The 26,261-nt window shown below is 46.0% G+C and overlaps 1 protein-coding gene across 1 annotated transcript in view; it reads right to left on the reverse strand.

The window, feature by feature from the left end:
- The window catches only part of MMEL1 (membrane metalloendopeptidase like 1), a 41,748-nt gene extending 18,348 nt beyond the window's left edge, over positions 1-23,400 (reverse strand). Inside the window, exon 1 of the mRNA XM_068537695.1 lies at positions 23,256-23,400. Coding sequence (XP_068393796.1) covers positions 23,256-23,400 — 145 coding nt within the window. The remainder of the gene's footprint in view (positions 1-23,255) is intronic.
- Between the last annotated feature and the right edge of the window lie 2,861 nt (positions 23,401-26,261).

The following is a 26,261-nucleotide window of genomic DNA, read 5'->3' on the forward strand; positions in this document are numbered from 1 at the left end:
ACCAAGACACAGGGGCTCCAGCAGAACTCAAATCTGAGCAGAGGGGGAGGGGGTTCCCCGGCTTGTCAGCCTCACTCTCCAGGCCCACCGGCCCTGGGGCCGCAGCTGCCGGGCCCAGAGGGGTCCTGAGGCAGGATCTCTTCCCCTAAGAAGTGCCCTCTGACATCCTCCTCTACCGCGGGGTCATGGGCCTCACCCAGGCCAGGGTGGGCAGCTCCTGGGGTCTACCAAGACAGGGACGATAGGCCCTTTAAGGGGGAAAGGATGTCCCCTGAGGGGTCTCTTTCTGACCCACTGGCCTCAGCTCCAGCCCCTCCACCTGTGCGGGCAGCTGAAAGTGCAAAGCCGCCCTCCCTCATTTGTCCACTACGTGGGGGGCGGGCACTGCCTGGTCAGCATCGGCCTGGAGGGGGTGCAGGAAGGGGGCGTGAGTGGAGGGAAGGGGGAGGGTCAGGTCCAGGGAGAGAGCCCACCAGGCCTGGCTGCCTTCCCCACCAGGGAGACCCATGGAGAGTTGGGCAGGAGGGAACAGGGCCTCATCCAGGTCAGGGCCGTGGGCAAGCCTGGGACCCGGTTCAGCCCGGCCCCTGAGACCGCAGAGGGTGTAGGAGGCCCTGAACGTGCTGGGTGTCCCCTGGGGGCCTGGCCATTGGAGGGAGTGTTTATGAGATGTGTGATCTGGGGGGTGGGGGGGTGGGGAGAGGTGTTTCTCCTCCACCTGTTAGTGGCTGCTCTTTCCACCCATCCATTTGTTCATCCATGAATCCAACATTTGCTAATATTATCAACCAGCCCTGGTGCTGGGCTCTGGAGATTCAGATCTGAGTCCCACACGGGCCCTGCCCATAAGGTGCCCCCAGTCCAGTGGAAAAGGATAAAAGTGATGCATGGATTGAGGCAAACCGTGGATGGCCCCGTGGATCAGAAATAGAGATGCAGTGCTCGGTGGGTGCTACGTCTGTCTGCCCCACGGCGTCTGCCGGTCTCAGCAACCCAGGGCCTCTGGACAGGGGCCACGCCCTCGGTGGAAGAGTGAACTAGGCATCTGAGCTCTGGCCAAAGAGATGGTGGGGGAGAAGGGGTCTTTGCTTCTCATTAGGACGCAGAAAGTCTAAGCAGACTGTGGCTACCACCTAACAAGGACAGCAAGCTGGAGAGGCGACATGAGAGCTGAAGACATCAAGAAACCTGAGTGAACCGAATTCCAGAAAGGGCCAAGCCCTCCCAGGACCAGAGGGACCTGCGGCTATTTCACCTGCAACCGGGGCAGCAGGAGGGGCAGGCCTCCTCCAGGAGGGGCATGGAGTGCGGGGATTTTTAACAAGCCCTTTGCTCCTGCCCGTGGGCTGGAGGGAGGGATCCGGGTTCCAAGGAGCCTCTGTTACACAAGGCTCTGGTTCTTTCTCTGGGACCTCCCATAGTGCATGGCGGTGATGCAGGTGAAGGCAGGGCCAGGGCAGGAAAGCTGGGAGAAATCCTCCTGCATGAGGAAACAGGCAAATGTGACCCATAACCAAGAAAAAAAACCCAAAACAGTTCAAAGTGGATTCGTTGGTGACCTGATGTCAGAGTTAGCAGACAAAGTCTTTAAAATCACCATGATAATTAAGATAAAGGGTCTTGTACAAAAGACGGAAAAATATGTAGATAGATGGTGAATTTTACCAGATATATGGGACTCTAAAAAAGAACTAAATGGAAATGCAATAAAAAGAGTGAGGAATTCATTTTTTAGGTTTAACAACACACTGAATACTGCAAAAGAAAGTATTAGTGTCAGCATATATAGGTCAGTATCAATGATCCAACCTGAAGCACAAAGGAAAAAGATGAAAAAACCGAACGGAGAAAAACATCTAAAAAACACCCAGAGCTGACATGGTAGTTAACGGTGAGAGACTGGGTGATTTCCCCTAAGACTGGGAACAAGCAGCACTGTCCTCTCTCATCTCTCCTATCCAACATCACATGAGAGGTCCTACTGGTTCAATATGACAAGAAAAGGAAATATAGGTAACACAGACAGGAAAGGAAGTAATACAACTCTATTTGCAGATGACATGGTCATCTATGTAGAAAATCCCAAAGAATCAAGCAAAACAAAACAAAAACAAAACAAAACAAAACAAAACAACAACAAAAAACTCCTGGAACTAATAAGAGACTATAGTAGGTGGCAGGATACAAGATTAATATACAAATTGCTTTCTTATATATTAGCAATGAACAACTGGAATTTGAAATTATCAAAGCAATACCGTTTACAATAGCACCTAAAAAATGAAAAAGTTAGGTATAAATCTAACAAAATATGTACAGGACCTATATGTGGAAAACTATAAAATACTGATGAAAAAAATCAAATATGTAAAGAAATGGAAAGATATTCCGTGTTCACGGACCGGAAGACAGTATTATTAAGATGTTGATTCTTCTTAACTTGATCTACAGATTCAAAATAATTCCAATCAAAATCCCAGCAAGCTATTTTGTATTTATTGACCAACTGATTCTGAAGTCTGTATGGAAAGGCTCAAGTAGCTAGAACAGACAACAACAATGAAGAAGAATGAAGTTGGAGAGACACATGACTTGATTTCAAGACTTACGATAAGGCTACAAGTAAGCCTTGTAGTAATAAGGCTACAAGGCATAGTATTGGCAAAAGAAGAGACACAGAGATCAATGCAACAGAATAGAGAGCCCAGAAATGGACCCACACAAATACAGTCAACTGACCTTTGACAGAGGAGCAAAGGCAATTCGATGGAGAAAGTATAGCCATTCAATAAATGTTCCAAAAGGAAAATTGGACATTCAAATACAAAAACAAACCAAAAAAATTAGACACAGGCCTTATGCCTTACACAAAAATTAACTCAAAATAAACCACAGACATAAATATAATATGCACAACTGTAAAACTTCTTGAAGAAGACAGGAGAAAACCTACATGACTATGGGTTTGGTGATGACTTTCAAAATATGACACAAATAGCATGATCCATGAAAGAAAAAATCGACAAGTGAGACTTCATTAAAGTGAAAATTTCTGCTCTGTGAAAGTCTTGTTAAGAAAACGAAAAAAGAGCCACAAACTGAGAGAAAATATTTGCAAATACATATCTGATGAAACACTGGCATCCAAAAAATACAACGAACTCTTAAAACTCAAAAATAAGATAACATAATCCCAATTAAAAAATGGGCAAAGGATATGAAGACACCTCACCAAAGAAAATACACAGTTGAAAAGTAAACATATGAAAAGATGCTTAACATAATTTTTCATTAGGAAATTGTAAATTAAAACAGCAGTGAGAGGGCTTCCCTGGTGGTGCAGTGGTTAAGAGTCTGCCTGCCAATGCAGGGGACACGGGTTCAAGACCTGGTCTGGGAAGATCCCACATGCCGCGGAGCAACTAAGCCCGTGAGCCACAACTACTGAGCCTGCGCATCTGGAGCCTGTGCTCCGCAACAAGAGAGGCCGCGACAGTGAGAGGCCCGCGCACCGCGATGAAGAGTGGCCCCCGCTCGCCACAACTGGAGAAAGCCCTCGCACAGAAACGAAGACCCAACACAGCCAAAAATAAATAAATAAATAAATTAAAAAAAAACAACAACACAGCAGTGAGATACCATGACATGCCTATTTGAATGGACAAAATAAAAAACTGACGATGTCAACTGCTGGTGAGGGTGAAGAGCCCTGGGAACTCACTCATTGCTGGTGGGAATGAAAAACGGTACAGTGGGAACCGTTTGTTGTCTTGGAAGACAGTTTGTCAGACTCTTAAAAAACCAAACACTGTCTTACAATATGATACAGCAACTCCATTCCTAGGTGTCTAGCCAGCTGACTTGAAAACTTATGTCTACACAAACACCTGAATGCGAATGTTTATAGCAGACTTATTTATAACTTCAAAAAACAAAAAACAAAAAACTAGAAGCAACCATGATGTCCTTCAGTAGGATTATGAATAAACTGTATTACATTTATTGAATGGAATTATTATTCAGCAATAAAAAGAAAAAAGCTTTCAAGCCACAAAAAGACACGGATGAATCTTTTTTTTTTTTGAATGAAAAGGTAGTTTAATGTCAAGAATATATATCAATAGATTGAAATCACCACATTTTATTTCTTTCATCTGTCTCTTTAAAAAATTGATAAGTACTTATATTGATGTCTGTTGTACTAGGCACTGTCCTAAGTCATTTACATATTTACTCCTTTAAACCTTCTATTATCCCTGGGGGAAGGTTTATTTTGCTTCCATTTCTTAGGTAAGACTCTAACCCCCAGGAAAGTAAAGTAACATTTGCAAGTTTTTGTGGATGGTCAGTGATGGGACCAGTACAGGAACATCCAAAGTCTGTGCTTGGAAACAGTGCCCCATGTTGACACTCACATTACAGATGAAAGGAAAGGAACCATGCACTTACATTATAGATTAATACCCACACCCACATAACAGGTTAAAGGAAGAAGAAACATGTGCTTCTCTCAAAAGTTGTAAAGAAAGCATATCTATTTCTAAATATATTTCCCAATTTCTTTTGCTTGTTTTCTGACCTTTGTAGTGCATTTAGCCATGAGGAAAAATTTAATTCTTATATAATTAAATGTATCCTTTTTTCTTTGTATCTTAGAAAGGTATTCCTAATGAATAATTTACTTCAAGTCTCCCAGGTTTCTGATACTTTTACAGTTTCATTACTTTTTACTTTTAACTAGTTGCTATATCTAGAATTTATTAATGATAGCCATATTTTCCCACTTCTATTGAATAAGTTTTGCTACTGATCCAAAATGTACCTTTTATTTTAATCTCAATTCCCTTATGCTCTTGCATCTAATTTTTTTTTAACATCTTTATTAGACTATAATTGCTTTACAATGCTGTGTCAGTTTCTGCTTTATAACAAAGTGAATCAGTTATACCTATACATATGTCCCCATATCTCTTCCTTCTTTCATCTCCCTCCACTCGACCCTCCCTATCCCACCCCTCTAGGTGGTCACAAAGCACCGAGCTGATCTCCCTGTGCTATGTGGCTGCTTCCCACTAGCTATCTATTTTACGTTTGGTAGTGTATATATGTCCATGTCAGTCTCTCACTTTGTCCCAGCTTACCCTTCACCCTCCCCGTATCCTCAATTCCATTCTCTAGTAGGTCTGTATATTTATTCCCATCTTGCTCCTAGGTTCTTCTGACCATTTTCTTTTTTTCTTTCTTTTTTTTTTTTGTTTTTAGATTCCATATATATGTGTTAGCATGCGGTATTTGTTTTTCTCTTTCTGACTTACTTCACTCTGTATGACAGTCTCTAGGTCCATCCACCTCACTACAAATAACTCAGTTTCGTTCCTTTTTATGGCTGAGTAATATTCCATTGTATATGTATGCCACATCTTCTTTACCCATTCATCTGTTGATGGACACTTAGGTTGCTTCCATGTCCTGGCTATTGTAAATAGAGCTGCAATGAACATTTTGGTACATGACTCTTTTTGAATTATGGTTTTCTCAGGGTATATGCCCAGTAGTGGGATTGCTGGGTCGTATGGTAGTTCTATTTTTAGTTTTTTAAGGAACCTCCATACTGTTCTCCATAGTGGCTGTATCAATTTACATTCCCACCAACAGTGCAAGAGGGTTCCCTTTTCTCCACATCCTCTCCAGCATTTATTGTTTGTAGATTTTTTGATGATGGCCATTCTGAGCAGTGTGAGATGATATCTCATTGTAGTTTTGATTTGCATTTCTTTAATGATTAATGATGTTGAGCATCCTTTCATGTGTTTGTTGGCAATCTGTATATCTTCTTTGGAGAAATGTCTATTTAGGTCTTCTGCCCATTTTTGGATTGGGTTGTTTGTTTTTTTGATATTGAGCTGCATGAGTTGCTTGTACGTTTTGGAGATTAATCCTTTGTCAGTTGCTTCATCTGCAAATATTTTCTCCCATTCTGAGGGTTGTCTTTTCGTCTTGTTTATGGTTTCCTTTGCTGTGGAAAAGCTTTTAAGTTTCATTAGGTCCCATTTGTTTATTTTTGTTTTATTTCCATTTCTCTAGGAGGTGGGTCAAAAAGGATCTTGCTGTGATTTATGTCGTAGAGTGTTCTGCCTATGTTTTCCTCTAAGAGTTTGATGGTGCCTGGCCTTACATTTAGGTCTTTAACCCATCTTGAGTTTATTTTTGTGTATGGTGTTAGGGAGTGTTGTAATTTCATTCTTTTACATGTAACTGTCCAGTTTTCCCAGCACCACTTATTGAAGAGACTGTCTTTTCTCCACTGTATATTCTTGCCTCCTTTATCAAAGATAAGGTGACCATATGTGCGTGGGTTTATCTCTGGACTTTCTATCCAGTTCCATTGATGTATATTTCTGTTTTTGTGCCAGTACCATACTGTCTTGATTACTGTAGCTTTGTAGTATAGTCTGAAGTCAGGCACCCTGATTCCTCCAGCTCCGTTTTTCTTTCTCAAGATTGCTTTGGCTATTAGGGGTCTTTTGTGTTTCCATGCAAATTGTGAAATTTTTTGTTCTAGTTCTGTGAAAAATGCCAGTGGTAGTTTGATAGGGGTTGCATTGAATCTGTAGATTGCTTTGGGTAGTAGAGTCATTTTCACAATGTTGATTCTTCCAATCCAAGAACATGGTATATTTCTCCATGTATTTGTATCATCTTTAATTTCTTTCATCAGTGTCTTATAATTTTCTGCATACAGGTCTTTTGTCTCCTTAGGTAGGTTTATTCCTAGATATTTAATTCTTTTTGTTGCAGTGGTAAATGGGAGTGTTTTCTTAATTTCACTTTCAGATTTTTCATCATTAGTGTATAAGAATGCAAGAGATTTCGGTGCATTAATTTTGTATCCTGCTACTTTACCAAATTCATTGATTAGCTCTAGGAGTTTTCTGGTGATATCTTTAGGATTCTCTATGTATAGTATCATGTCACCTGCAAACAGTGACAGCTTTACTTCTTTTCCGATTTGGATTCCTTTTATTTCTTTTTCTTCTCTGATTGCTGTGGCTAAAACTTCCAAAACTATGTTGAATAATAGTGGTAAGAGTGGGCAACCTTGTCTTGTTCCTGATCTTAGTGGAAATAGTTTCAGTTTTTCACCATTGAGGACGATGTTGACTGTGGGTTTGTCATATGTGGCCTTTATTATGTTGAGGAAAGTTCCCTCTATGCCTGCTTTCTGGAGGGTTTTTATCATAAATGGGTGTTGAATTTTGTCGAAAGCTTTCTCTGCATCTATGGAGATGATCATATGGTTTTTCTCCTTCAATTTGTTAATATGGTGTATCACGTTGATTGATTTGCGTATATTGAAGAGTCCTTGCATTCCTGGGATAAACCCCACTTGACCATAGTGTATGATCCTTTTAATGTGCTGTTGGATTCTGTTTGATAGTATTCTGTTGAGGATTTTTGCATCTATGTTCATCAGTGATATTGGTCTGTAGTTTTCTTTCTTTGTGACATCTTTGTCTGGCTTTGGTATCAGAGTGATGGTGGCCTCGTAGAATGAGTTTGGGAGTGTTCCTCCCTCTGCTATATTTTGGAAGAGTTTGAGAAGGATAGGTGTTAGCTCTTCTCTAAATGTTTGATAGAATTTGCCTGTGAAGGCATCTGGTCCTGGGCTTTTGTTTGTTGGAAGATTTTTAATCACAGTTTCAATTTCAGTGCTTGTGATTGGTCTGTTCATATTTTCTATTTCTTCCTGGTTCGGTCTCAGAAGGTTGTGCATTTCTAAGAACTTGTCCATTTCTTCCAGTTTGTCCATTTTATTGGCATATAGTTGCTTGTAGTAATCTCTCATGATCCTTTGTATTTCTGCAGTGTCAGTTGTTACTTCTCCTTTTTCATTTCTAATTCTATTGATTTGAGTCTTCTCCCTTTTTTTCTTGATAAGTCTGGCTAATGGTTTATCAATTTTTTTTAAAAATTTATTTATTTTAATTTATTTATTTTTATGGCTGTGTTGGGTCTTTGTTTCTGTGCAAGGGCTTTCTCTAGTTGTGGCAAGCGGGGGCCACTCTTCATCGTGGTGCGCGGGCCTCTCACTATCGCGGCCTCTCTTGTTGCGGAGCACAGGCTCCAGACGAGTGGGCTCAGTAATTGTGGCTCACGGGCCTTGTCGCTCCGTGGCATGTGGGATCTTCCCAGACCAGGGCTCGAACCCGTGTCCCCTGCATTGGCAGGCAGATTCTTAACCACTGCGCCACCAGGGAAGCCCTGGTTTATCAATTTTGTTTATCTTCTCAAAGAACCAGCTTTTAGTTTTATTGATCTTTGCTATCATTTCCTTCATTTCTTTTTCATTTATTTCTGATCTGATCTTTATGATTTCTTTCCTTCTGCTAACTTTGGGGTTTTTTTGTTCTTCTTTTGCTTTAGGTGTAAGGTTAGGTTGTTTATTTGAGATGTTTCTTGTTTCTTAAGGTAGGCTTGTATAGCTATAAACTTCCCTCTTAGAACTGCTTTTGCTGCATCCCATAGGTTTTGGGTTGTTGTGTGTTCATTGTCATTTGTTTCTAGGTATTTTTTGATTTCCCCTTTGATTTCTTCAGTGATCTCTTAGTTATTTAGTAGTGTATTGTTTAGCCTCCATGTGTTTGTATTTCTTAAGGTTTTTTCCTGTAATTGATATCTAGTCTCATAGCGCTGTGGTCGGAAAAGACATTTGATACGATTTCAATTTTCTTAAATTTACCAAAGCTTGATTTGTGACCCAAGATATAATCTATCCTGGAGGATGTTCCATGAGCACTTGAGAAGAATGTGTATTCTGTTGTTTTGGGATGGAATGTCCTATAAATATCAATTAAGTCCATCTTGTTTAATGCATCACTGAAAGCTTGTGTTTCCTTATTTATTTTCATTTTGGATGATCTGTCCATTGGTGAAAGTGGGGTGTTAAAGTCCCCTACTATGATTGTGTTACTGTCGATTTCCCCTTTTGTGGCTGTTAGTATTTGCCTTATGTATTGAGGTGCTCCTATGTTGGGTGCATAAATATTTACAATTGTTATATGTTCTTCTTGGATTGATCCCTTGATCATTATGTAGTGTCCTTCGTTGTCTCTTGTAATAGTCTTTGTTTTAACGTCTATTTTGTCTGATATGAGAATTGTTACTCCAGCTTTCTTTTGATTTCCATTTGCATTTGAATATCTTTTTCCATCCCCTCACTTTCAGTCTGTATGTGTCCCTAGGTCTGAAGTGGGTCTCTTGTAGACAGCATATATATGGGTCTTGTTTTTGTATCCATTCAGCCAGTCTATGTCTTTTGGTTGGAGCATTTAATCCATTTACATTTAAGGTAATTATCGATATGTATGTTCCTATTACCATTTTCTTAATTGTTTTGGGTTTATTATTGTAGGTCTTTTCCTTCTCTTGTGTTTCCTGCCTAGAGAAGTTCCTTTAACATTTGTTGTAAAGCTGGTTTGGTGGTGCTGAATTCTCTTAGCTTTTGCTTGTCTGTAAAGCTTTTAATTTCTCCGTCAAATCTGAATGAGATCCTTGTTGGGTAGAGTAATCTTGGTTGTAGGTTTTTCTCTTTCATCACTTTAAATATGTCCTGCCACTCCCTTCTGGCTTGCAGAGTTTCTGCTGAAAGGTCAGCTGTTAACCTTATGGGGATTCCCTTATGTGTTACTTGTTGTTTTTCCCTTGCTGTTTTTAATATTCTTTGTATTTAATTTTTGATAGTTTGATTAATATGTGTCTTGGCGTGTTTCTCCTTGGATTTATCCTGTATGGGACGCTCTGTGCTTCCTGGACTTGATTAACTATTTCCTTTCCCATATTAGGGAAGTTTTCAACTATAATCTCTTCAAATATTTTTTCAGTCCCATTCTTTTTCTCTTCTTCTTCTGAGACCCCTATATTTCGAATGTTGGTGCGTTTAATGTTGTCCCAGAGGTCTCTGAGACTGTCCTCAATTCTTTTCATTCTTTTTTCTTTATTCTGCTCCGCAGTAGTTATTTCCACTCTTTTATCTTCCAGGTCACTTATCCGTTTTTCTGCCTCAGTTATTCTGCTATTGATTCCTTCTAGAGACTTTTTAATTTCATTTATTGTGTTGCTTATCTCTGTTTGTTTGCTCTTTAATTCTTCTAGGTCCTTGTTAAACGTTTCTTGTATTTTCTCCATTCTATTTCCAAGATTTTGGATCACCTTTACTATCATTATTCTGAATTCTTTTTCAGGTAGACTGCCTATTTCCTCTTCATTTGTTAGGTCTGGTGGTTTTTTGCCTTGCTCCTTCATCTGCTGTGTGTTTCTCTGTCTTCTCATTTTGATTAACTTACTGTGTTTTGGGTCTCCTTTTCGTAGGCTGCAGGTTCGTAGTTTCCGTTGTTTTTGGTGTCTGCCCCCAGTGGCTAAGGTTGGTTCAGTGGGTTGTGTAGGCTTCCTGGTGAAGGGGACTAGTGCCTGTGTTCCGGTGGATGAGGCTGGATCTTGTCTTTCTGGTGGGCAGGTCCACATCTGGTGGTGTGTTATGGGGTGTCTGTGGCCTTATTATGATTTTAGGCAGCTTCTCTACTAATGGGTGGGGTTGTGTTCCTGTCTTGCTAGTTGTTTGGCATGTGGTGTCCAGCACTGTAGCTTGTTGGTCATTGAGTGGAGCTGGGTCTTGGTGTTGAGATGGAGATCTCTGGGAGATTTTCGCCGTTTGATATTACGTGGAGCTGGGAGGTCTCTTGTGTACCAGTGTCCTGAACTTGGCTCTCCCACCTCAGTGGCACAGCCCTGACACCTGGCTTGGGCACCAAGAGCCGGTCTTCCACATGACTCAGAATAAAAGGGAGAAAAAAAAGAAAGAAAGAAAGAAAGAAGATAAAATAAAATAAAATAAAAAAGTAAAATAAAATAAAGTTATTAAAATAAAAAATAATTATTACAAAAAAAATTTTTTTAAAGTAATAATAATAAAAAAAAGGACAGACAGAACCCTAGGGCAAATGGTAAAAGCAAAGCTATATAGACAAAATCACACACAGTAGCATACACATACACACTCACAAAAAGAGAAAGAGGGAAAAAAAAAATATATAAATCGTTGCTCCCAAAGTCCACCTCCTCAATTTGGGATGATTCATTGTCTATTCAGGTATTCCACAGATGCAGGCACATCAAGTTGATTGTGGACATTTAATCCGCTGCTCCTGAGGCTGCTGGGAGACATTTCCCTTTCTCTTCTTTGTTCGCACAGCTCCTGGGGTTCAGCTTTGGATTTGGACCCGCCTCTGCGTGTAGGTCACCTGAGGGCATCTGTTCTTCATTCAGACAGGATGGGGTTAAAGGAGCAGCTGATTCGGGGGCTCTGGCTCACTCAGGCCAGGGGGAGGGAGGGGTATGGATGCGGGGCGAGCCTGTGGCAGCAGAGGTCGGCGTGACGTTGCACCAGCCTGAGGCATGCCACTCGCATCTAATTTTAAGATGCTTCCTATTCCACTGGTTGTTTTGTCTATCTTTTGCACCGCCCTAGTCTCGAAGCTCCGCCACTGCTCCTCAGGCCGGTCCCCATGGGAGGCCGACATGGATGAATCTTAAGTGTATATTGCTAAGTGAAAGAAGCCAGGTTGAAAAACTAGGTACACTGATTCCAATTATATGACATTCTGGAAAAACAAAAATTCAGAGAGAGTAAACAGTGATTGCCAGCAGTTTGGTGGGGGATGTGATGCAGGGGTGGTGCTGGTGGGTGTGAAGAGGTGAAGCACAGGAATAGTTAGGGTAGTGAAATTATTCTAATACTGCAATGGTGAATACAATATATTAGGCACTTGCCAAAACCCACAGAACTTTATAACACAAAGAGTAAACCTTAATGTATGCAAATTTTACAAGAACATTTAGGAGGTCAGGGAATCCCAGGGTGAAATGCAGCATGAGAATCTAAATATATCACAGTGTGTGCAGTAACCTCACTAAAAAGGGGTAGAGGCACAAGGTGCTGAGCTAAATCAATTTGGAAATGAGTAGAAAAACTGTAAAACTGAAGGCAAAGGAGCTGTATGCAGTGCTGTGCTCTAGTTGATAAAGTTGTTCCCCGTGGGAATACAGGTTAACAATTCTGAAACCACCATACATGTATGTTGGAACTGAATAAGTAGGCAAATGGCTAGCAGAAGGCCAGGCACATTACTTCTACAAGGGTAGTTACAGATAAGCAAGCGAGGAGGTGGAATGATCCACGTGGTCATGGATTAGAGGTGGAGACATCAGTATAAACTCACAGTTAGCTTATAGACACAGATGGATATATACACAAATATTTATAGATCATCAGCTGAGAGTGACCAGAAGCAAAAACAACCCAAAAGCAATGAGCAAATAGGCACCCAGATCTTGGTTTCTAACACTATTGTCCAAAAAAAGGAACCAGCGATTCTTGGAGAAATGATTAATTCTGTAATTGGGGAAAGAAGTATACAAGGTGAACCTGGAACATCTTATAGTGCCACAAAGTAAGAAAGTGTTACCCTCCCCACAAAACCCCAAACACACAATGATAGGGTATGTTGAAGGGGCACAGAAGCCAACTGACAGAGCTTCCAATGGCCAAAGTTGGAACTATTTGAGCAACAAAGTGAAGTAGTATTGGATTACAACTCAAAGTATAAAATAAATATCCATGAGTCCATAATGACAAATTGTTTTTTTAAATTGTTGAATAAATAAAAAATGGGGGTGGTGGTGGAATAGACAAGTCTTCCAAACAGAAGAATTCCAAATAGATTACATAGATACTCCGCCTCTAAGGATGTGTAGTGTAACTCCCCATGTAACTCATGCATGTGCTGCCTTCCTTCCAAAGAGGACAGTGTGGAAAGAGAGGGGACAAAGGTACCTATACAGTGGAAAAAGCTGACAAACACTACCTCAAGCCATGCGATCAAGGTTGACATCAACGTGGTAAGTCACTGAAATTATGTCCCCTTAGTCTGTAGGCTTCCTCCTCAAAACATCACCCCACTCTGAACATCAAACAAATGAGAGACATTCTACAAAATACCTGGCCAGTCCTCCTAAAAACTGTCAAGATCATAAAAATCAAGGGAAGGCTGAGAAACCATCACAGCCAAGAGTCCAAGGAGATTTGCCAACTAAATCATGTGGGGTCCTGGGACAGAAAAGGACGTGAAGGGAAAACTGAGGAAATATGAATAAAGCATGGACTGGGTTAATAGTAATATATAAACATTGGTTCATTACTTGTGACAGATGTATCACACTTATGTGATATAAGATGTGGTATGAAGTATTTGGGAATTGTGTACTCTCTTTGCAATAATTCTGTAAATCTAAAGCTGTTTTAAAATTTAGAAAAGTTGGACTTCCCTGGTGGTCCAGTGGTTAAGACTCCATGCTTCTTCCAACGCAAGGGGTGCGGGTTTAATCCCTGGTCAGGGAACTAAGATCCCACATGCCGTGCGGCATGGCCAAAAAAAAGAAAAAGAAAAAGAAAAAGAAATTTAGAAAAATTACTTTGAAACAACATGAGCAGAAGATCTTAGATCTGTGGAACCATATTAAATAGCTTAACATCCATGTAGCTAGAGCCCCACAGGAGAATGGTATGAGTCAGCAATCTTTGAAGAGATAATGGCTAATAAGTTTTCAAAATTGATGAAAGACATAAGTCTATAGATCCAAGAAGGGCAGTATATCCCAAGCAGGATGAATACAAAGAAAACCATGCAAGTAGCAGCATCAAGTCAAACTGCCGAGAACTACAGAGAACGAGATATTCATAAAAACAGTCAGAGGAGAAAAAAGACATTAATTCATGGGAGCTACAAGAAGAGTGACGGCTGGCTTCTCATCACAAACAATGGTGGTCAGAAGACGATGGAACAAGCTCTTGAATGGCTGCTTGAAGAAAACAAACTAACTACCAACTTAGAATTCTATATCCAGCAAATATATAGTTAAAAAGTGAAAGTGAAATAAAGACATTTCAAGCAAAAGCTGAGAGAATTTGTCTCCATTACACAGCACTCACTACAACAAATAACTAAAGAAAGTCTTCCCATAGAAAGAGCAGGTAACCAGTTGGGAGTCCAGGTTGGTGGGAAGGAATAATGACCAGGACCAGAAAGGGGAGCGCAGGGTAAACAGGGTGAATGAAGCATTGTGGGAGCCCAAACAGTGCATCTGACTGATCTGCTTCCAGTCTAGTCAGACAAAACCAGAACAAACACCCAACACTGGGGTGGTGAGTTCATGCCTTCTCCATGCTTATGTCCCCCTCCCATTTCCTCCACTGCATTCCCAGCACGGGCTGCCGTAACCTTCTGGTTGGGGGAAATTCCTGGGGTAAGTTCATCTGATGCTACAGCTCAAGAGTTTCCTGAGGATGCAGTGGGCTCTTGAGAAAACATTTCCAAAATTGAATGAGACGAGATCACCATGTTTGTGCACTTTGCCTTTAACTTACACCACCTCATTTGTGAGGGTCACCACCTCCATTTTTCTGATGAGAAAACTGACAGGCATGTGGGGTGATGCACCCACGGTTTGTCACTAGCGACTGGTGGAGGTTGGACTTCCGGCACCCATATTCTCATTCAAAATCTGTTCTTCTGAGCAAGAGAAGAGGCAAACAGCAAGGCCTTTGACACAAAAGCTGAATAGAAATGAAGTCTTCCTCTAATGCTAAAATAGGATCAACAGGACACACAGCAAACAGACCCCAAACAGGGATATTTCCCCCTTTCATGATTCCAGAAGGGAGTAGACTTCCTTGTACCCAGTTGACATGCGTCTACTCTTGTTCTTTTTTATATTTGCTTGACTAACTTCTGTAATATGCCAATTATTTTCACATAGACTCTCTACATTAAAAAAAAAAAACCCTGACATTTCCTTTGAAAGATCTGTTCTCCTAAAGGTTGGCCTTGATGTGAATAATTTGTTTCCTCTTTCTGTCTCTCTCCTCTTCCTGTCTCTGTCTCTGTCTCTCCCTCCCTAACAAAAGAGGGCTACGAATAACTTTATTGGGTGGAAAATAACCGTCCTCCCTGGAGAATGTATCATCACAGGCTGGTTGTCATGCAGGTGTGGGGCGTGAGCTTACATGACCCTGTGGTCAAGGAAACCGCAAGCTGATAAATTAAATTTAGGCTGGTAGCATTCCCAGGTGCCTGATGGAAACAAACACACATATTCTCTGGAGGGAAACTTAGCCCAAGTAACAAAGGATTCTCGCAGATAAAGCCAATTTGAACGTGGACTGAGGTTGATAAGAAGACCAGATTCCATGAGTGAGAAACAGCAAACAGCAGGACTAGAACCCCAAGGATCCATATTTTGGGATTATCTGACCCATAACATGTGGAAGCTGGCATCACGGGCCCCAAACCTCAATGTCTCTCTGCATCTGTGCCTTTGCACATGCCATTGTAGTTGCTTCCCCTGAAGGGGCAGAGAATATTTCCTCTCTCTCTTCACTGTGGGTTTGCCCCTATGGCTTTGGTAATAGAATGAGGTGGAAATAATGTACTCCAGCTCTGAGCCCAGGCCCTAAGTGTGTTTCCACTTGTCCCCATGAGCTTCTGTATGGAAAGGGACATGCTTGCTGGTCCTTGTGGGAGGATGAAATTCATGGAACAGCTGCCCCAGCTGAGGCTGACCTACATCAGCTGAGCCCTGCAGCCTACTGATGGATGTGTGTCATGATAAATAAGTGTTGTTTTAAAACCCTGAGTATTGGGGTGATTTGTTAGGCAGCAGTGGCTAGCTGATGCAGAAATAACCCAAGTATGTTTGAATCATTGAAAGAAATAAAAATTAAAAACAAGGGCAAAGAAAAAATTGAAAAAAATCAATTTGTAAAAGAATCACTTGGAAACTCTAGAAATAAAAAACACGAAATTGTTGAAAATAATTTTTTTTTTTTAGAAAAAATCCAAAATGGATGGGTTAAGTGGCAGATACAACAGAGCTGAAGAGAGATTTAGTGAATTTGAATGTAGTTCTAAAGAATTTGCCCAGAATGAGGGGCAAAATCAAAGAGATGGAAACTTTTCTCTAAAAGATGTGGAAGATAGAGTGAGAAAAATTGAGTGCATATGTAATCAGAATTTTAGGAGAAAATAAAGATAATGTGGGAGACACAATATTAAAAAGACACACAAAAAAATAAAGACAACGTGGGAGACACAATATTAAAAAGACAGTGGCTACAAGTTTCCAAAATTAATAAATGTCATTAGTGCTCAGATTCAAGAATCACAACAGATGCAAAGCAGAATAAATAAAAAGAGCTTCATAGTTAGACACCTCATGGTAAAAATGTACAATACCAGGGAGAAAACAGCTGAGAGGGGAAAAAGTTCATCTGACAAGAAGGCCAATTAGATTGAACCAGATTTCTGAACAGCAGCAATGGAAGTCAGAGACAGCAAAACTAAATCTTCAAGATATTGAGAACGTAACTAAGCTCGGATTTGTGTAACCAGTTAAACTATCACTGAAGGATGACTACCAAATAAAGTCATTTTCAAGTAAACAAAAATGAAGGTTTACAGTTGAAAGAGTATTTTAAAGCTGTGCTCCCCAAATCTGCCTGATCACAAGAAAGGCCTAACATGCTGGTTACAGTACAGATTCGGAGGTCTTACCCTATAAGATTTCTTGGTTCTGCCCAGGTTGAGTCCAGTTATGGACTAAACTTTTGTATCTTCTCCCCCCCACCCACCATGTCTATGTTGAAGTCCTAACCCCCAATGTGACTGCATTTGGTGTTGGCACCTGTGAGGAGGTGACGAAGGTTAAATAAGGTCGTAAGGGTGGGGCCCTGATCCAGTAGGGCTGGTGCATTATAAGAAGAGGAAGAGACACCAGAACTTGCTCTGCCCACCGCATGAGGACACAGTGAGAAGGTGGCTGTCTGCAAGTCAAGAAGAGAGTCCTCACCAGGAACTGAATTGGCTGATACCCTGATCTTGGACTTCTAGGCTCCAGAACTAGGGGAAAATAGATTTCTCTTGCTTAAGTCACCCTGACTTATGGTATTTTGTTACGGTGGCCCAAGCAGATGGAGACAGGGTCCAAGGTCTGGATTTTTAACAATTGCCCCAGGTTACTCTGATTATCAAGCAAGTTCAACAAATGCTGTGTCCCAATCAGTGCTTCCCAAACTTTAGTGCAGATGAGTTACCTGGGGATTAAATGCAGATCCTAATCCAGTAGGCCTGGGATGGGCCCTGAGTTTCTGAATTTCTAACAAGCTCTCAGGTGAAGCCAACACCACTGGTCCATGGACACACTTTGTGTAGGAGTCTCCAAAAGCATGTACTTCAGAAAGAAGGAAAATGATTTCATAAGGGCTACCTGAGAAGTAGGAAGAATGACGAGCAAAGAAACTGATAAGGGGCTTCCTTGGTGGCGCAGTCGTTAAGAATCCTCCTGCCAATGCAGGGGACATGGGTTCGACCCCTTGTCCGGGAAGATCCCACATGCTGTGGAGCAACTAAGCCCATGCGCCACAACTACTCAGCCTGTGCTCTAGAGCCCGTGAGCCACAACTACTGAGCCCATGTGTCACAACTACTGAAGCCCGTGCGCCTAGAGCCCAAGCTCTGAAACAAGAGAAGCCACTGCAATGAGAAGTCCGCGCACCACACGAAGAGAAGCCCCCGCTTGCCGCAACTAGAGAAAGCCCGCACGCAGCAACGAAGACCCAACAACGAAGACCCAATGCAGCCAAAAGTAAATTAAAAAAAAAAAAAAGAAACTGAGAAGGACTTGGGAAAATCGAAATTAAATTGAGTATATTAGAGAATGTTGCCTGTGTGCAGTAAATAAAAAATAAGATAGAAACCACGGACTTACCCACGATAACATGTGATCAGGGTGGAGGACGAGTTAAACTGTTCTAAATGCTTGTATTGTTTGGAAGAAATATGAAGATATTGACTAGCTGAATACTTTAAGTTAAATATGCATATAAAATTTAAGGTACATTACTTCTGCTTTCCGCTTATGACATCAATAGCCAACTAGAGTATCATTCCCTTTCTAACAACAGGAAAAATCCAGATAGTCTACAGAAATCACAGCTTTTCTGGAACTCATCTAGGACCTGAGGTAAGAGGGTGATCAGGAAAACAGAGTGACACGTCCCACCAAGCAGAACTGAGAACTCTGACAGGACCTAGGAGTAAGAGACAGTCACCACACAAGTGGGTAAGAAGAAATCAGCTAACATTTTAATGAATTCTTGAAGGCCAAGTGTGAGTTAGCTTGTCAGCTTGTGGAACAGCTGGAGCCTCAACACAGCGGGATTTTGCACTCATTCACCAGTTATTTCCATGGATCCTTACCAGGTGCCAATGAGAAAAACTGGGGCAGTTCTCAGGAGACCAGAGAGTCCCCCCTCAGTGGCACAGGCATACAGGAGGTTATCTGCTTCTGCTGAGGTGCCAGCAAGAGGCGTCTCCTGCTTGCCTGGACCCTCCTCTTGTAGGAAGCAAGAGCTTTAAACCACTGAGGGGAGGGTAGTAAACCCTCTCACTCCCATGGACCAGATGAAAACCTACTGGCCCGGAGGAGAGTCAGATGTAAAAATCCTCTGCTCATGGGAGAGGCACAGGAGACCCCTGTGGGCCCAGGATCCTAGACTGACATCAAGCTGAGGTCTGCTGCCACTAGGAGAGGGGCAGGGGACTCAGGCATAAGGCAAAGTTTGATGGACATGGGGATCGGGGCAGGGATACTGAGACAGCCCCACTCCAAGACTGAGACGGGGCCAGGACACCAGAGATTCCCCCATCCCAGCATGAACCAAGCACTAAAAAGCAAGGGCAATCTACCATCTGTGGAGGGGCAGAGGCATGGAGAGAACCCCTCTGTGTTGCACACATCCAGGGACTGCTGAGAGCTGAGGCTGGAGCAGGAACAGCGGGGAACCTCTGGCCCCCCCTAGGCCCATTTCTCTAAGCACAGGTAATCATTGCTCACAGCCAGAGAAAGGTGAAGTCTGTGGTGCACCGAGGGTGACAAAAGTGAAAACAAAACCCCAAATCAGCTGACTCCTGACTAGATGGATTCAATCTCTCACACTAACAGACTGACAGAACAACTGTGCTTGTTTCTGGGTGCAAATGCTGTTTACCTCAGTCTCTGCTCCTTCTCTGGATGTTTAGCATTCAGTAAAAATGTATCTCACACACACACACACACACACACACACACACACACACACACACACACACACACACACACAGGCAAGAGAAAGCAATCCATTGCCATGAGATAAAGTAATCAATAGAACTAGACGCAGAGATAGCTCAGATATTGGCATTATCAGAGAAGGACTGCAAAATAACTATGGTTAATATGTTAACATGTTTCCATCTAATGGAAAAGGTGGATAACATGCATGAACAGACAAGAAATTTCAACAAAGAGATGGAAACTATAAAAAAGAGGGAAATGGAAATATCAGAAAGAAAAAGCATGTTATCAGAGATGAAGAATTCCTTTGACTGGCTGACCAGCACACTGGATACAGCTGAGGAAAGAACCAGTGAACCTGAAGACTAATTAGGGTCAAACTCTTTAAACTGTATCACAAAGAGTAAAAGAATGAACAAAATCTGAACAGGGCACCCAAATACTGTGGGATAATATCAAACCACCCCACAGATATGTATATAGAGTCTGAGAGAGAGAGAGGAGAGAGAGAGAGAGAGAGAGAGAGAGAGAAAGGGGGGGGGGAGGGAAAGGGGCAGGAGAGAAACGAAACTCCCTAAACAAGATAGCTATTAATGATAAGAAAACAAAATAATAACAAGGAAAGGAAATGTAATCCAACTGTTCTTCATAGCTCAGCTGTGAAAAATACTCAGTAGAACTATTGTAATGATGCATATGGATTTATCCAAAAGCAATGATGTACCTATACCGGGACAGTGGAAGCCTGGGTGGCTTAAGGAACTAAATCTGCCTCCCATTCGGGATGTCAATAACAATACTGATAGGGAATCAATGACAAATCTAATATTTTATTATTAAATCTGATCATAGATAGCATGACAGACATTTTTCTAAGTGTTATTGATGTATTAAATCATTGGACCCTCCAGTAAGCCTCTATGTTATGTTCCATTTTACAGATAAGGAAACTGAGGCACAGAGGTGTGAAGAAAACCTTCCAAGGTCACACAGCTGGGATCTGGGGGGCTGGCAAGCCCAACCAGGCTGTCAGATTCAGGAGCCTGGGTATCAACCACAACCTTGCGACGCCTCCCTGTGATCTAACACTGACAATAAAGAGAGAAGGGTCCACAGATGAGGCTTAGACACTCCAGTCCAACGGTTGGCAATATTTTTCTGTAAAAGGCCAGACAATATATGTTTTAGCCTTTGTGAGCCATATACAGACTCTGTCTCACCTATTCAACTTAGCGCTTGTAGCCTGAAAACATCCACGGACAATACATAAGTGAGTAGACACAGCTGTGTTCCAATAAAGCTTTATTTACAAAAACAGGCAGTGGGCCAGATTTGGCCCACAGGCCATAGTTTGCAGACCTCTGCACTAGACAATGAATATGGCTCTTTCTGAGGAGCAGGATTCCAGGAGGCAGGATTGTGGGTGTAGGATTGTATTTCCCACTCAAAGTTTTATTAAAAAAACACTCAATTTTCTGAAAAAGGTTTATCTATAACTTGCGAAATAAATATTAAAACAAAAAATCTAAGGTAACCATTAAAAGGATTAGAAATATAAAACTTTCAAGATAGTTGCAGGAAAACAGAGTGAAAAATAATAGATCAATCCAAAAGAAGGCAAGGAAAGAGAAAGAAGAGGCATTAGAAACACGAACACAACAGAAAAAAAATCATACATTTCTGTGTGAATACACATAGACTAAATCCTCCAGGTACTAGATGGAGACAAAATCCAGCTGTACACGGTTCCAAAAGACACACCTAAAGCTAAAGAGACAAAGTCTCAAAGAAAAAGAATGGAAAAAAAGAGAGAACAACTGCTAATTCATATCAGACAAAACAGAATTTAAAACAAAACATATTAAGGCAAAAGGCACTGTTAAGATATAAAGGGGCGCTACATAATCATACAGAGTGAAGATACACTGATTCTAAATTTGCATCCACATAATAATGTGGCTTTTTTTGGCCGCATCCTCGGCAGTGAGAGCATGGAGTCCTAACCACTGGACAGCCAGGGAATTCCCATAATTTAACCTTAAAATACACAAATTAATACTTGGCATAACTACAGAGAAAATTGATAGTTCTCTAGGGCAAGGTTTTAGCACACACATCTTTCAATAATTGAAAGGTCAAGAAAATGGAAAAAAACCAAACATATAGACGATTTGATTGACCTAATGGATGCATCTAAACCTCTGTCTGTATCTCCACTTTCACCTAACGGTGATTGTGTGTACTGCACGTGCACACGTGGATTATTTATAAAACTGACCGTGTATTAGCCCTAAAGCAAGCCTCAGCAAATACCAAAGAATCAATATCACATAAACCACAGTTGCTGACAACAATGCAATTAAATTAGAAACCAATTTAAAAAGGTAACTAAGAAAAAGTCTCCAAGCATCTAGAAATTTTAAAAAGAGAGATTTCTAAATAACTCATAAATCACTGAAAAAAAAAAAAACCATAGTGGATGAGAAAGTATTTAGAAATAAATAATAATGCAGCATTTAAACTCTTCCACGGGCTCCATCAGGACCTGAGGCCGAGATCGGCTTGGGTCATTTCGGGGGGTGGCGGCACAGGAGTCCTGCCTGAGGGGCCCTGGCAGAGACCCCACTTGTACTTAGGGGACCACGAGGAGGAGGCAGGCTGGGCAGGGAGGGTCCCTGCTGTCAGGGTGGTACCACCTAGATGAGGACTGGGGTGGGGTGGGGGGTCAGCCCTGTCCCCTGGCAGCCTCTCAGCCAGGTGTTTGAGGCCCAGCAGTCCTGGACAGAGGTTCCCTGGGGTCTGGGCTCTCCAGGGCTCTCCAGGGCTCTCCGAGCAGTGAGCGGTCCCTCCCCACAGCCCGTGCCCATAGGGATGAAGTGTCCATCGACCCTGCCAGGAGACCCGGAGGGGCCAGAGACGGCAGCGGCTGGCAGGGTCCGGCCAGGCGCCTGGTCAGGTGGGAGCAGCGCTGGGCAGGGGCCGCCCACCACATCTGCAGGCAGCACCCGCTTCTGGTTCTCAGAAGCAGCCTTGCCCAGTGATGGATGGATGGTCCCACCACAGCGCAGGTGGCTCTGGCCAGTGAGGGAATATTCTAGTAACAAAGCCTGTGCTGCGCTACTGTTGGGGCCATGGGGAGGGCTTCCCCTGCAGATCCTCCTGAGTCCTGAGCCCACCTGGCCACGCACCCACCTGCAGGAGGAACCAACTGCACCTCCCAGCTGTGCCCGAGGCTGTGCCTGCCGGGAGAAAGGTGCCTCTGGGGTTTGACCCGGGCCACCTGGTGCCCAGGCGCAGGCACGCGAGCACCTCCCCCCGCCCCCGCAGTGCCTCCTGACCCAAGGGCGGAACAGTCCAGGCTCCTCCACGTTGGCCTTGGGGAGACGGGGGAGGGGGTGTGAGCGGGGGTGCTCCTGCAGGGTGGCCCTGGCATCCCCGTCTCCCCAGGACCCCGGCCTGGCCCCACCCACCACTGTGCAAAAAGCAGAGCCTGGGAAGCCACGAGGCCCCGGGGACCCCGGCCTTCAGGAGGCCGGGAGGGGGATCCCAGCAGGTTCTCCGCAGGATGGCAGCCCGGGAGGCGGCAGGCGAGCCCCGCTGGCTGGAGGGATGCTGGGCCGCGGGTCCCCAGCGCTGGAGCGCGGGCTCCTGCTGCTGGGCCGGCCGGGAACTGCAGCGCCCTGTGCGGCAGGGGAGGGGAGGGGGCCGCGCAGATGCGGCGGGGCGAACCGCTCTGCCGCGTCTCGGGAGTCCCGCAGGGGCCCGCCAGCTCAGAGCCGGCAGAACCAGCCTTGTGCCAGCTGGCGCCTGGGCAGAGCCTTCTGGGAGGGCCCCGGCCCCCGCAGGTCAGTGCCCCTTCTCTCCGGGCTGCAGCACAGCCCGGCAGCCCCCGGTTCCCAGAGCAGACCCCACCTGCCCGCTCGATGGCTGGCTTACCCAGGTGGGCGGGCACGCAGTCGTTGCCGAGGCCGCGTGGGGAAGAGGGGTGAGCAGGGTGTCGGTGGCGGCCCGAGGGGCGGGGCGCCCTCACTCACCTCTTCTGTCGGCGTAAAGGAGGCCCAGGGCGACCAGGGCGCCCGTCACCAGAAGCAGCAGCCCTCCCTCCAGGAAGCCTCGGTGCTTCTGCCCTGCGCGGCCTGCGGTCTCCACCGTCCCCGCCCGGCTCTCGGGCTTCCTCATTGCAAGTCTCTAGATGGGGAAAGCGCACAGCTGAGAAGCCCCAAGACCAAGGCCAGGGGCGGCGTCCACCCAGCCTGGGGCGCCAGGGCCGGGAGGACGCGGTGGGGAGCTCCTGAGGCCCTGCCTGCGGCTGGCGGGCGCTCAGCGCCTCTCTCCATCCCAAGGCCACAGTCGGCCGGTGCCTGAGGGCTTTCCTCTCTCTCCCAGGGCCAGAGTCTGAGTGCTTTCCTCTCTCTCCCAGGGCCAGAGTCTGAGTGCCGGGGCTGGGGCAGGACTGGCCTGCTGGCCCTGGTGGCCGTCCCTTCTGGAGGCAGTCCCCTGCAAGCTTGTTCTCTGGCAGGGGCTGGTCCGGGGCCGCTCCGCTCACAGCTCGCGGTGGGCATGCGGGACCCAGAGGCCCAGCTCCCAGGCTTGTCAAGGGGCTTCTGCAGCGGAGCCTGCCTGGGGTTCTTGTGCTGAGGGGGGGTCCGGGAGCTGGGGGCCTGGGTGCATCAGGGACACGCTCTGGGAGGTGGCTTGGGCCACTGGGCTCCCTGCCCACTGTTCCTGCCTGGAGCCCGAGGGGCAAGGGGGAGGCGAGAATGACTGGAACCTTCGCAGAGGTGACCGCGCAGGCCACGACAGGCCCCGGCAGGGCAGCCCCAGGGGTCACCTGGCTGGCCCGCAGTTCCCACCGTCCCCCCACCCTGTCACTACAGAAGGGACGCCTTCTCCAGCCAGTCAGGGCTGCTGCTGTGTGCAGGAGAGGGTGTGCTGCTCTGGTCAGGTGGGGACGGCGGACCAAGGGCTGCACATGCTCCCTGGTGCGTGTGAGGGAGCATGTGTGCCCGCACAGGCGTGCATGTGCTCCTGGGTGTATGTGTGTGTGCTCGCGTGCATGCCTCTGTTGCTGGCACACAGAGCCCTGACCCAGAAATGTGCCCGGGCCCCGGGGGAGAGCTGGCTGCCCTGCCGAGCTTCGGTCCTCACACAAGCTCACACTCCTGAGGTTGGGGTGGGAGCCCAGCCCCGCCCCAGGACAGAGGACAGACCCTGTCCCACCCGCCCCAGGACAGAGGACAGACCCTGTCCCACCCGCCCGCAGGCAGGTAAGCGCAGCCCAGTGATCGCCCAGGGCTGGGTTAGCTGTTCTCACCTGCCAACACCTGTCCCGACTCACTGGGGGGTGGGGGGGTGGGTCTGTCAACCTCCGGCATCACCTGTCACGTGAACCAACCAGAGAGAAGAAGCCAGGCCCGCTCTGATCTCAGGAGCCTCCTCGGCCCCCATCACCCCTCTCTGCACTTCCCACCCCGGATCCCCACCTGACCCCCTCTCCCATGGAAGTCCATGCTCAAGGTCACCTCAGCTAGGCCTTCTCCCGGTCCGGCCCCCACCTGCCCCCAGACCTGACCTGCTTCACCACCTCACCTACGGTTCAGCCTCTACGGCCCTTATTTCTATTTCTGTTGCCCACCGCCCCCTTGGGAACGTCAGTGCCGGGGGAGGGGGCTCCTTCTGCCTGGTCCCCGGGACCTAGACGGGTGCCCACGACCTTGGAGGCATCCATCGACGACTGTCGAATGAATGAACGGCCGGGTCTGAGCCTCGCCTGGCACTTGTGGCTCTGGGGTCACCAGCGTCTTCCTTCTTTGACCAGAACTAAAGACTCCGCTCGTCACTCAGTTAATCCACTTCACTCTGTCCGCTGACTTCCGGGGTGCTGGGCTGCCTGCCCCACGGCCTGGGAAATGGGCCGGCGCTTGGAGAGTGTTCCCCCGGCCGCACTGCCCAGGAAAGCCGGCCCGGCTCACCTGCGGGTCACTCAGACAGGCCGCTACCCACAGGCAGGTCTCCGAAGGCTGGTGGGTCGGGAGGGCTCCCAGGGGTGGGGCTGTGAGAGGCCGGGTGCGGCTTCCGGGCCTCCTTTGTGATGCGGGCTTGGGTTCTCTGGAGGCCTGGACCCGCCCCCTGCTCACAGCTGGCAGGTTCCATCCGGGTTTGGTGTGGGGGGAGGGGGCTCGAGGCTCCCTGATAAGCAGTGTCCCTCGGGGGCTGAGGGCCCCACCTCCTGCCCCTCCTCCCTCCTTCTGGACCCCTCAGTCCGAAGGGGCCGCAAGGCTCCTGGGAAGGACGGCCAGATCCCTCTCCTCACCCTGCCCACCTTGCCCGAGAGAGGTCGGAACCAGAGAAGCACCCTGGCCGCGGGGTCCTTTCCCTTCCATCTCCAGTGAGGCTGGTGGGCTCTGGGGGTCTTGCCGGGGTGTCAGGGAAGGAGGCGTCCCTGCTCATCGTGATGGGGGGGTCCCCACCCAGAGACACCCACATTCAGCTGGCGTGGGGCTCGGCTGCCTCTCCGCCCCTGGGGTGTCTCGAGGCTCAGACCCTAACCCCTAGGAGGCAGGCGGCCCTGGCTGGGGGACAGGAGGGGCCCTCCGGGCTTCGCAGAGGCACCCCAGTGCTTCAGAGCATTAGGCGGGCGTCCCTGGCCCAGGGGTGGGGGCCGGGTTGGGGGGCTCTGCGTGGAGTAGGCCCCTGTCAGGACCCAGATGTCCCTTCTTTGGGCCCGACTCGGTCATCAGCATGGTTCTGCCTCTGTTTCAGAATCCCATGGGCAGAGGGATCCTCCCAGGCCCCTGGGACCCTGTAAGGGTGTCCAAGGCCAGGGGCCAGGCCACAGAGCCGGGGGTCTGAGGGTAAACAGCCACTCATGCCACCCCCTCACCGCACTGGGTCTCGTTGGAATATTCCAGTCCACGTTCAGGTGGCCTCTTAGGTTGGCCCCCTCCCTGGGAGGAGGGCAGCGCTTCAGGGGCTCAGATCCAGAGACCACCCTGACCCCCAGGGAATGCTCTCCTCAGCCCCCCGGCTGCCCTGGCAGC

Source organism: Eschrichtius robustus, chromosome 3 (assembly GCF_028021215.1).
Source record: "Eschrichtius robustus isolate mEscRob2 chromosome 3, mEscRob2.pri, whole genome shotgun sequence".
NCBI classification, from domain to species: Eukaryota; Metazoa; Chordata; class Mammalia; order Artiodactyla; family Eschrichtiidae; genus Eschrichtius; species Eschrichtius robustus.